The sequence below is a fragment of the Blastomyces dermatitidis genome (assembly GCF_000003525.1).
Source record: "Blastomyces dermatitidis ER-3 genomic scaffold supercont1.10, whole genome shotgun sequence".
Lineage (NCBI taxonomy): Eukaryota > Fungi > Ascomycota > Eurotiomycetes > Onygenales > Ajellomycetaceae > Blastomyces > Blastomyces dermatitidis.
The window spans coordinates 1,227,644-1,239,775 of record NW_025544783.1 but is presented as its reverse complement, the minus strand read 5'-3'; the positions used below and the strand labels follow the sequence as shown (position 1 = coordinate 1,239,775).

The window sequence follows — 12,132 nt, the reverse complement described above, 5'->3', positions numbered from 1 at the left end:
ATCTCACAAAGAGTGATTCATCTATGAGATGAATCTGTGTGATGATCACATAAGAATCTCATGAAAATAATTAAGAGTTAACTGAAACTCTTCTATATAAAAGATGTAAGATGAATCTGTGTAATAGTCAGAGAAGAATCTGTAGATTATAAAGAATCTCATGAAATAAGAAACTGAGTGACAGACTCTTTTTTCTTTATAGTGATAAGGAATTTTTCCTCACTGAGATTTTTTATAGATATGAAGAGTTTTTAGTGAGAATCACTGCAGTGCTGAGCTGACTCTATAAAGTCACTCAGTGAAAAGCTTCATGAACAAAGTCTTAGAGAGAAGAAAGTATGTAAGAAATTCTGCTTCTCACAGATTCTTTATCTCTATTTCTATCTCTTACATAATCAATAGAGCTAGCGGCTCTTGGCTACACACAACTATATAGACTGATGTTCACAAATACTATTTACAACTCAGCTTGAATACTATTATACATTTAATCTCTACATTTTATCTTTCTACTGTGAATACTTCTAGTAGTTAACAGTACATATCACACCAAGCTGTAAACACCCGAATAATCGCCTGTGAGCACTTATTCTTACAGTAAAACAGAGCCTTGAGAAGAATTCTGAGAGCATTTAAATCATCTTTGATTAAAGTAAAGAAAATTGAAGCTTCAATTCCTTCTCCTGCTATTAGATTTGAAAAGACCTGTATGAACTATGCTCTGAGAGTTATAAAGATAAGCTTGAGTCATATAATCAGAGAAAGAGTCTCTTCTTCATTTTCATCAATTAACTCTGAAAATGAACTGAATTGAAATAGATTTCTTGATTGCAATGAAAATGATTTCTCAAAGAAAATGCCTTCTCAACTGTATATTATTATTATTATTATTCTTCCATTATACTCATATGCAAGCGGAGCTTATGATGAGTCCTTGCGTGATGTTAAATACAGGTCAAGTGTTGGTTATACAGGAGGAAATACAGGTGTTGAAACCACGTCAAGATAACAAGAACATAGGAAATACAAAGGAGTGACAATTAGATACATGCGATAATAACTTCCCAGCCCAGGAACATAAAGCGATTTATTGGAGCGATTTGTACACCTCTGTATTTATTAGAAACCTGAGGTGCTTGAGTTCCGGATTTAATGTATCCCCTGCGGGTTTCGAACCCACACGCCTTGGTTTCCCACGCCAAGGCGCTACCAGGTGGCCGCATTAACCATTCGGCCACCGGGGCTTCTCAACTGTATAGACTATGCTCTCTGATTAAAGATTAAGTTTCTTCTTTAAATATTGAAAAAGTTGATCATGAGAAGATATCTCTCTGAAGAGAAAAGCTTGAATCTCTTATAGACTTGCAAATAAGTGAACTATCTAAGGCAAAAGAATAGAAACAGTATTTGAAGAGAATTTTCATAATCAATATAGAAGACTCTATTCTGATTTATTCAGATGACTTCAAAAATGAGAATTTGAATAGATTAAACACAGACATTGCTTATACTGAAGATAATATCAATTTCATCTCAGATTTCTGAAATTTAGACTGTGAATCTGAAGTCTTTGATGCTGAACTATTTGTAATAGTGAAAGCTTTTAAACTTATTAAAATAAAATCTTATAAAAGAGGAAATTGTTTGAAAGAGATATGAATATTCTCTGATAGTCAAGCTGCTTTGAAAAGACTTAGAAATAGTTAGATTTATAATAATCAAATGAATCTTGAACTGATCTTAAGCTCTGTTTTGAAAATTCAAAAGAGAAGAATATTAAAGCTGATAATTCATCTGCACTGAGTTTCAGCTTATATGAATATTCATAGTAATGAATTAACTGATTCAGCTGTAAAAAGAAGTACAGAATTAAGCAGATCTATTTAAAAAATTATGTTCTGATCTTTAATAAAGAGAAAAATAAAAGAATCTTGTTTAGATAAGTGAAATGAAAGCTGATAGAAATAAAAGAACAGCATACATTATTCAAGATTTAAAATAAAATTCAAGTGAAAATCTTGTTCAATTAAATGTAAGAAGAAAATATTCTCATCTATAATACAGCTGAAACTAGAACATGACTATTTCAAATCTTATATACAAAGATTTAATGATAGATTTAATTCAATAGAATACTTATTCTGCAATGCAAATGAGAATTCTGAGTATATTGTAATACACTATGTATTATACAATAGTCTCAGAGTCAGATTGAAAGAGAAGTATGATATAAATTAATTAAATATGAGATTCTTATTCTCAACTGAGACAGGAATTAAAGACTTAATAGACTTTCTATCAGAAACTCAAGCAGCTACAAGAAAATAGCTAAATTCAGAAATATCTGAATATGAAGAGAAGGAAATCAATCAGATATAGTCTATTAAAACAGTTAAATACTATCTTTTAATAATTTGTTTTATTACAGTCACTCTTTACTTTATCTTTTCCTTTCAATTCCTTTCTATCTATCTATTTAATGTGTCTATCTTTAAGACTGTGTTCTCTTTTCCTTTGTCATGATATTGTCAAATGATTTCAAAGTATCAGAAGATGTTAAGACACTGCAATTTACAAACAGTTTTTGTATTCTGAGCTGAAATTTTCTGATTTTGCATATCTGAAATTGGTGAATGTATAATAGTTAACTTTACAGATATGGGAAAACTTCTGAGAACTAAAAGTTCTCAGATAGATGTATAGTCTCTGACTGCATACATCTATAATTGAAGAATAATAATAATAATAAGAACAGAATATTAAGATATTTAATAATATTATTAAATATTGACAATACTGATTTATACGCTTTTATTCATGAATAAAACTTCTGTTTCATGTAATCTTTCAATCAACTGTTGATATGCTAATCTTGATTAGTTAATAGACTGATGATATCTTCATTCATACTTAATTTCACAAGCATTTTCAATATCTATAATGAATAGAGAGTGAGATCAGAAGTATTGAAATATATAAAAGTATCTAGATATTTCTTCAGTACTTACATATTTATATCTGATTTAATCAGTATTGAAATTGCTTGTACAGAGATTTCTAGTTGAGATAATTATTGAATTTTCTCATATTAATGTTGTTAAGTTACATGCATATCAGTTATCTGTTATTGTTGTAATTTCAACATTGCTTAAAGCTACTATGACACTGCATCTATGCTCATATTCAAGGTTTCTCTCATATTATCAGTTAATATAGCTATATTATTCATTGAATGTGTGATATGTTCTCTTATAAGATCTTGTTCTCTTCTTAAGATCTTGTTCTCTTCATGAGATCTTGTTGCAGAGTTAGAGTGACTGATATGTGAGCTTCTATTTAGAGACTCAGTATTCACTTAATTAATTAAGACTCAGTGTCTGCTTAACTGATTGTTTATTTCTCTTATTTTTTACACATTGTTATGTGTTTAGATATCTTGATAAGTCATTATATATTAGAACTCTCAGGTCTTTTACTGACATTCTCTTATTCTCTTTGTGAGATCTTATTCTCTTTGTAAAATCTTGTTCTCTTTATGAGATCTTGTTACAGAGTCAAAGTGACTGATGAGTAAGCTTCTATCTAGAGACTTAATATTTACTTAACTGATTAAGACTCAGTGTCTGCTTAACTGATTGTTTCTCTATTTCTTACACATCTTTACATGTTCAGATATCTCAGTGAGTAATTATTTTTAATAAGAAGATAATAAATGTTGAAAATCATTTCTAATGAGAAGATGATGAATGTTTTTCAAGTGTAAGAGATCTACGCTAAATAGATCAGTATGATATTTATAAGTCTTATATAATAAAGTGACAAATGCTAGAGAAGAAAAAGAAATAGAAAGTGCAGAAATCAGTGATCAGAGTAAATATTTATATATATATATAGTAAAGTATCAGAGCAGAAGAATGGAAATTCTGTGAGTTTTCAACTAAGAATTAGTGACTAAGAATCAGAGCTTTGATAGAAATCTGTGAAGTATAATGAAATAGTCTATATAATTAATCAGACACAGCCCATCACATTAAATCTCATTTAAGTATTATTAAAAAGCATTACTTTTTAAAAAATTAAAAATAGTCTAAACAAAACTTTGAAATGTCTAAAAATAGTAACTTTATATCAAGAATGAGATTAAATAAGATCAAATGAAATCACTTTCTTATTTTTTCTAAGTCATGATCTCATTTTGAGATCTGATAAATAGTCACTTTACATGTTTTTTTAATGATTATTCTCAGTGAGATTTATGTCAAGAAATGTATGAGATCAGATTAAATAAGACTAAATATAAAATTCATAATTCTGGCAGCTAGTCTATATACATTGATAATTGAAGAATAATAATAATAATAATGTCAAAGTTAGAGGCTGAAAATTAATATTTTCACTGCTACTTTCAGACTTCTACTAATCACTCAATCTTAATTGTTATATAAATCTATTCTTACAGCTGTTACTCTTCTCTTCATATATAACTATAATTTTAGAAGTTTATTTTTATAGCTTTTAATCACTCTTAGTTACTCTCACTCACTCACTACTCTTGTTTTTAGAAAGATGGAAAAAGAGCTGTTTTTAACACTTCACTTTGTCAGTTTTATTATTCCTCTTCAATTATAGATGTATATAGTCAGAGACTATAATATGAAAGTTCTCAGATTTTTCTAGTAATTATTTAACTAATTAATATATATTAATCAATTTCAGATATATAAAATGAGATGTGGCGGGCTGCGCCTGATCAATTATATAGACTATTTCATTACACTTCATAGATTGTTTCACTTCACTCTTGAACACATACACTCTGATTCTCAGCCATTCTCAATCGCTGATCCTCAGCTGCCACAAACATGTACACTTCAATTCTCAGTCATTGTCAATCACTGATCCTCAGCTGTCATGAACACATATGCTTCAATTCTCAGTTATTCTCAATCACTGATTCTCAGTCATCACATATGTGTATAAATATTCATCTTAATTACTGATTCTGATACTTTCTCTTTCTTTTCTTCTCTAACATTTTTCTCTTTATTATATAGAACCTATCAATATAATACTGATCTATTTAGCGTAGGTCTCTTACACTAGAAAAACATTCATCATCTTCTTATTAGAAATGATTATTCACACATTATCTTCTCATTAGAAATGATTATTCATTGAGAGATATCTGAACGCATAACAATGTATAAGAAATAGAGAAACAGTCAAACAGTTAAGTAAACACTGAGTTCTCAGATAGAAGCTTGCTTGCTAGTCATTCTGACCCTGTAATAAGATCTTATGAAGAGAGTAAGATCTTACAAAAGAATGTTAGTGAATGACCCGAGAGTTCTGACACTCAGATATATGAGAATATGATTACACTTCTTCACATTTCACAGATATCACACATTCAACAAAGCGATATAATCATGTTTAATGATAATATGAAACTCTCAAACACGAGCATAGATGCAATGCAACAGTGGCTCCGAGCAATGTTGAAATTACAACAACAATAGATAGCAGACATGCACGCGACTCAACAACTTCAATATGAAGACATTCAACAATTAACTCATGCAATTTCAACATCTACACAATCAAATATAGAAGCACTGAAAGAACACTTAAATGCTTCTGTATATTTCAATACTTCTGATCTCACTCTCTACTCATCATAAAGAATAAAAATGCTCACAAAACTGAGAGTAGATGAACATGTTATCAGTTTATTAATCAATCAAAGTTGATATATCAATGAACAATTGAAGAATCACATGAAACAGAAGTTTCATTCATGAATGAAAGCATGTGAATCAGTGTTGCAAACACCTGATAATATTATCAAATATCTTGATATTCTGTTTCAAGACACTGCCATACAACAGAAAGTATTAGATTGATTATAGAGTGTTTAACAGAGAAATACTTCTCTTACAACATTCATTTCTGACTTCAATATCAAGTTTCTAGAAGCAGGTGATCAATCTTGAGAGAATTGAATGAAGACTAGCATGCTCAAGAAGACATTAACTTTCAAACTCTTACAGACTCTTGTAAGTGTAGACAAAGATCAGACTTATAAAGACTTCTGCAAACAGCTCTGAACATTGAATGATTATCTTATCAAGCTTAAGAGTATACAGAACAGTGGCAGAAGATATTACACCTCAGTCACTTATACACCCGCACTGAAGAATAACAATAATGATGCAGATGATATGAACTGAGTAGACTTAAATATCTATACATAAGCAAGAGTCTCTGCTGTCTGAACAGGCTTCTGAGTCTCTGAAATCACTTCTGAAGAAGTAGCTGATCAATGTCAATATAAAGTGTGCATCAACTGTAATCAATCAGAATACATTACTTTCAACTGCTGATCAGTCTACATGTCTTCTTATTTAAAGAATGAATTAGTGTCTGTCCACACCAATCATGTTACATTAGAGGAAGATTTGAAAGATAACTATAAAAATACTCTGATGAAACAGGGAAAAGATTAGCTTCTGTTCAAATTCACAAACAGAAGCTTGAAGAGGTCAGATGATAACAATTTGAAGAGAAAATAATAATAAATGCAATTCTTGTATCTACTGTGATTGATAACATATATAATATGAAAGTCATGGTAGACAGTGGTCTATGTCACTATGCAATGATAAAATCTTCAGTCATAAGATATTATAATCTTCAGCATATTCTCTTATCAAAACCTCAACTTCTCATAAAATTTGATGATTCAAAAGATATTTATACCTGTTACATAGTGTAGTTGATCATAGATGTGAGAGAACATCAACATGAAGATGTCTACACATATGAAGTTGATAATCTTGATTATAATCTTATGTTAGAACTTGTCTGACTATCTGAACAAGGCATCTTATTGAACACTTAAAACAGAAGCTTGATATTCTCTAATAATGATAGAATTCATAAAGATGACATTCACAAGATCATGAATCTGACACAGATCTCTGGTAACACATATAAAATGCTCTGAAAAAGAAGTCACTGACAGCAGAACTATGTAGCAATCTATTCCACTAGTCTGATCAATATTAAAAAGACTCTAGAAAAGTTATTCTGTGTTACAACAACAGATTCTTGTACAAAAGTCTCTCAATAATATCATGAATATCTAGATGTCTTCTGATAAGACAATATTACAAACATACCTCTCTTACAAGATTCTGAAGTGAATCACAGTATCAAGTTAGAGAAAAAGAATGATAAGAACTCTGAACTGTCATGAGACTCTCTTTATAACATATTCTGAGATGAACTCTTTCTTCTTTAAAAGACACTCAATAATCTGTTGAATAAAGAATTCATATATATTAGTAACTCTTCTGCTGCAGCCGCTATTCTCTTTGTAAAGAAACCAGATGAAGAACTCTGATTCTGTGTGAATTATCAAGAATTGAACAGATTAACAAAGAAAGACTGTTATTCTTAATCTCTTATCAATGAAACTCTAGCTTGTATTGAACAAGCTCAATAATTTACAAAGTTAGATGTCATCATCATGTTTCATAAGATTCACATTAGTAAAGAAGATGAGTAGTTTACAGTATTCTGAACATGATATGATCTCTTTGAATAAGTAGTCACACTCTTTGAACTGATTAATATTCTCAGTACATTTCAGAAGTATATCAACTGAACACTCTGAGACTTTCTTGATGAATTTGCATCTGCTTATCTAGATGACATTCTCATCTTCACTGATGAATTCAGAAAGAAATATCAGGAGTATATGCAAAAGATATTATAATAACTACAAGAAGCAGAACTATTAATTGATATTGACAAGTGTGATTTCAAAGTCAAGAGTACTAAATACTTAGATTTCATCATAGAAGCTGGCAAGAGAATCTGAATGAATTCTGAGAAGGTCTCTGCTATTCTTGAATGAAAGACTCTGCACACTATGAAAGATGTATAAAGCTTCATGAAACTTGCTAACTTCTATTGATAATTTATACAAAACTTCTCAGATATCATGAGATCACTTACAGAACTTACTAAGAAAGACTCAGTATTTCAATAATCAGTGAATACTGACACTGCATTTACATAGATAAAGAAGATGTTCATTAATATCTCTCTACTGATAACATTTAATTCTGATCATGAAATAGTTATTAAAGCTGATTTCTCTGACTATATGACAGAAGAAGCAATATTATAATATAATGATGAAAGTGTTCTATAATCATGTGTCTTCATGTTTAAGAAACTGAGTCCTGCTGAATGCAATTATGAGATCTATGATAAGAAACTTCTCATAATTATTGTAAGAATAAGTGCTCACAGGCAATTATTCAGGTATTTGCAGCTTAGTGTGATATGTACTATTAACTACTAGAAGTATTCGCAGTAAGAAAGATAAAATGTAGAGATCAAATGTGCAATAGCATTTAAGCTGAGTTATAAATAGTATTCATGAACTTCAGTCTATATAGTTGTATGTAGTCAAGAGTCACTAATTTTATTAATTATATGAGAGATAGAAATAGAGATAAAGAATCTATAAGAAGTGAGATTTCTTACATATCTCTTTCTCTCTAAGACTTCATCTGTGAAGCCTTTCACTGAGTGACTTCATAGAATCAGCTCAGCACTGCAGTGATACTCACTAAAAACTCTTTACATCTATAAAAAAAAACCTTAGTGAGAAAAAATCTCATATTATTATAAAGAGAAAAGAGTCTGTTACTTAGTTTCTTATTTTATAAAATTCTTTATAGTTTATAGATTCTTCTCTAACTATCACACAGATTCATCTCACATCTTTTATATAGAAGAGTTTTAGTGAACTCTCAATTATTTTTACAAGATTCTTGTATGATTATTACACAGATTCATCTCACAGATGAATCACTCTCTGTGAGATTATTCTCATTAAAGAGAAGTATTCATAAGTTAATCTTTCACTTATTCTTATAAATCATTGTTCTTTAACACTGTAGAATTGTGAGGAATTTTTCATTCTTTCATTAACTCTGTAGAATTGTAGAATCAAGATATTCACAGTCTACAATTACTTTTTATAGTCATATAGAAAGATTCAGATCTGTAATTTATAATCACTCTTTATTTACTAGAGTGATCTGACTGTTCTATAGAATTACTCACAGTGTGAGTAAATTTCTTTAAAGTAGTATAAATATCTCAGATCTGTCTATAGAACTTTATCTTCTTTTTTCTTTTTCTATAACAGCTTTCATTCTTATAAACTGTGAGTATTTTTATTCATCTATGAAGTATTTTCACTCAGATAACAGAGAGAGAGTTTTTCTGACAATATTTATATATTGATTCAAGAACTTCTCAAGAATAAAAATTTTTCAATTTCAATATCTTTATAAATGATGTCTGATCATTACTGAGCTTCTTATAAGTGTTCTCATAACTTCTCTGATCACTTTTTATCAGCTGATAAAGCAGAGATGTTACTGCTTATAATAGTGTCTTCATCTCTCTCAGTCTTATCACTGCATTCAATCTTCAGGCCAGCAGCTAATCTCATGTCTTTCTCAGACCAGTTTCTGACTTTAAGTAGCACAGTTTCACTCTTTACTGTAAGTCTTTCTATAAGTAATTTCTTACAGATTCTAGCTAACAGTTCTTATAAAGCTCTCAGTGTTATCAGTGTCTTCTGCAGCTTTACAGATCTATGATCATCTCTCTTCTACTCACACAATCTCTGATCAGACATATGCAAATATGTCTAGGTTTTCTATTAACAGTTCTCATGCTGCAGCACATTTTCACAGTCTCATAGTTGATAAGAGATAAGTCTCTGAGTATCTGCAAAATTCAGATAATTAAGGTAATACAAATGTCATGAATTCATGACAGAAGTTAACCTGTATAGATAAGCTCTCTCTTCACATTTCAATTGTTTCTGAGCTGAATACTTCAGCACAACTGAGGGAGTAGACACAGCTTTATAACAGATATCTGATCACACACACAGATAATCAGTTTTCAAGACTCTGCTGCAACTGTATATACTCTGATGTTCAGCTTTTCTGAAGTCTGTGCATTTCTGATAATCTTTCTATTAAATATAACAATTGTCTGTATTACAGACATGATACTCTCTGCTTCTTTGAAGAGAGAAATTAATAGTTGTGAGAAGATTGAGTGTTACAGATGTTGAGAATATAAGTAGGAATTTTCTTTGTTTTTTCTTTGTTTTTTCTTTATTAGTCTCTAAATTATGTTTATGATTCTGTTTTTATTTTCTTTGTTTTTTAGCTTTAATGAGAGTATGATTTCTTCTTTTCTTTATATACACTGTAAACTGTTCATTTCAGTAGAAACTCATCATCTTATAGACTAGAATTTATAAATGACAGTGTTAATATCTTTATTATAATCAGATTCTTAGCAAAGATCACATGATTCTGACTTATCAGAATTTACAGTATAAAAGTTATGTCTCAGCTTCTGCAGATATCTTATCTACTCAGATAATTCTTAAGTGAACTTATTCATCTTATCAGAGTATTTGTAACGTGGCGGAACCGAAGCGGTGGCTAGTTGGCGGCGTCACATAGAGGTAGTTGTTTGAGAAGTCATATAAGTGAGCTTGACTATCTTGCTTGAATAGCGAGCTCGTAGGCTACAGGATTATTGTGAGAATATCACAGATATGATACTTAGTATACTAAGAAGATTGTATGAGACATGCAGTAACTCTTGTGTATATTTCAGTAGAAGTAAAACAAATCACTGACTTCTTTTATGAGAAGCCAGCATCTAGCTATTCTATATAGACAATGAGCAGATATCTTCTCTTATTTCATAAGCAAGAATAGCTGAAGTGATATCTCAGCAGTGTCTCACTACTAAGAAAAAGTAATCTGCTGATCTTGTATAGAAGCAGGATTCTCATATTCATTAATCAGATCTTTCTATAATATATCTGAATAATGTCATAGAGCAGTTGAAAACTGGTTCAAATAATCTACAGAATGAATGGAATTATCTGCATGAAAGCAATGAGCTGTGTGAAATTGCAGCAGAGTCTTGATACAGCTGAGAGTGTGACAATGCTCTTTTCTTTAAGAGTATAGTCTCTATACTCTTAAAATTACTAAATTAGAAATTATCTTTATTATATAGTAATAGTTATCAACTGATTTCACAGTACATATACTGTGTGTGATATAAAGAAATAGATGAGTTTTTCTACTAACTGTGTAGATCTTTCTTTTTCATCTTCATTCAAATCAAATATGTGATAAGTGAGTTCCTTATATATCAATTTAAAATGTGAAAAATGTAGTTAATAAGTAACTTACAGATCTTTCATCATATTTCATTCTATATATAGAATTCTCTACAAAAGTGATGTATTTTAGAGACAAAGTTAACAGTAGTGACAGGATTTTTTCAAAAAGATTCTCTCTCTTTATGAAATATTTTTCTTTCCTCTTTCTCAATTGTAACAGTGAGTGCATGAGAGTATCATTCTTGAAGAATAATAAAGAACTTATTCTGACATTTTCTAGTAAATAAACATCTTCATGATGCAGCTGCGGCCTCTGTGACTGTCAAGAAAGTCTGATTGAAGGCAGAGACAGCAGTGTCAATGAGCTGTGAGAGCACTGCTCTCATTGCTACACCTTCTTTCTCTCTGACATCTCTGACAGCTGTGGTGGTAGCAGCTGTGCCTTGCAGTGAGGTGTTGTCTCTTCTGCCAGCTGGTTCATCTGTGTCTGGTTCTTCCTCTGCCTCTCTCACCACTGTTGTGACATCACCCCCTCTTTCAATCAACACAGTGATGTATGATCTCATGTGATCATTCAGAGAGAATCTCAGAAAGAGCTTAATTCTGAGAACAGTGACTCTGAGAAGTCTAATCTGTAGTTTCTCTCTCATGATATGTCTGAGCCCTGCTCAGAATACTGCTGAGTTGAGTCTGCAGAGTTCTGTGATTTCTTTATCTTCTCTCTGTGAGAAGGCTCTGATGCAGTCTCTGCTCAGCACTGTCACTTATCTGTACTATGCTAAGCAGCTGAAGAAAGAAGAGATTTTATATATTCACTTCTTCTCTTACTCTCATTATTTCTATTATATCTGTAATAATAACTTCTATCTCTCTGTAAGTAT

At 30.6% G+C, this 12,132-nt stretch overlaps 1 protein-coding gene and 1 pseudogene across 2 annotated transcripts; both read right to left on the bottom strand.

Moving 5' to 3' along the window:
• Positions 1-1,155: 1,155 nt before the first annotated feature.
• On the bottom strand, positions 1,156-1,244 carry BDCG_17708 (annotated as a pseudogene). The gene has a single exon. The product of its transcript is annotated as a tRNA-OTHER (tRNA).
• A 10,300-nt stretch (positions 1,245-11,544) lies between these two features.
• On the bottom strand, positions 11,545-11,901 carry BDCG_07994 (uncharacterized protein; the record flags this gene model as incomplete). The annotated part of the gene is made up of 1 exon (XM_045423767.1): positions 11,545-11,901. The coding sequence occupies one exon, from the start codon at positions 11,899-11,901 to the stop codon at positions 11,545-11,547; it is 357 nt and encodes a 118-aa protein (XP_045272630.1).
• Positions 11,902-12,132: the final 231 nt, after the last annotated feature.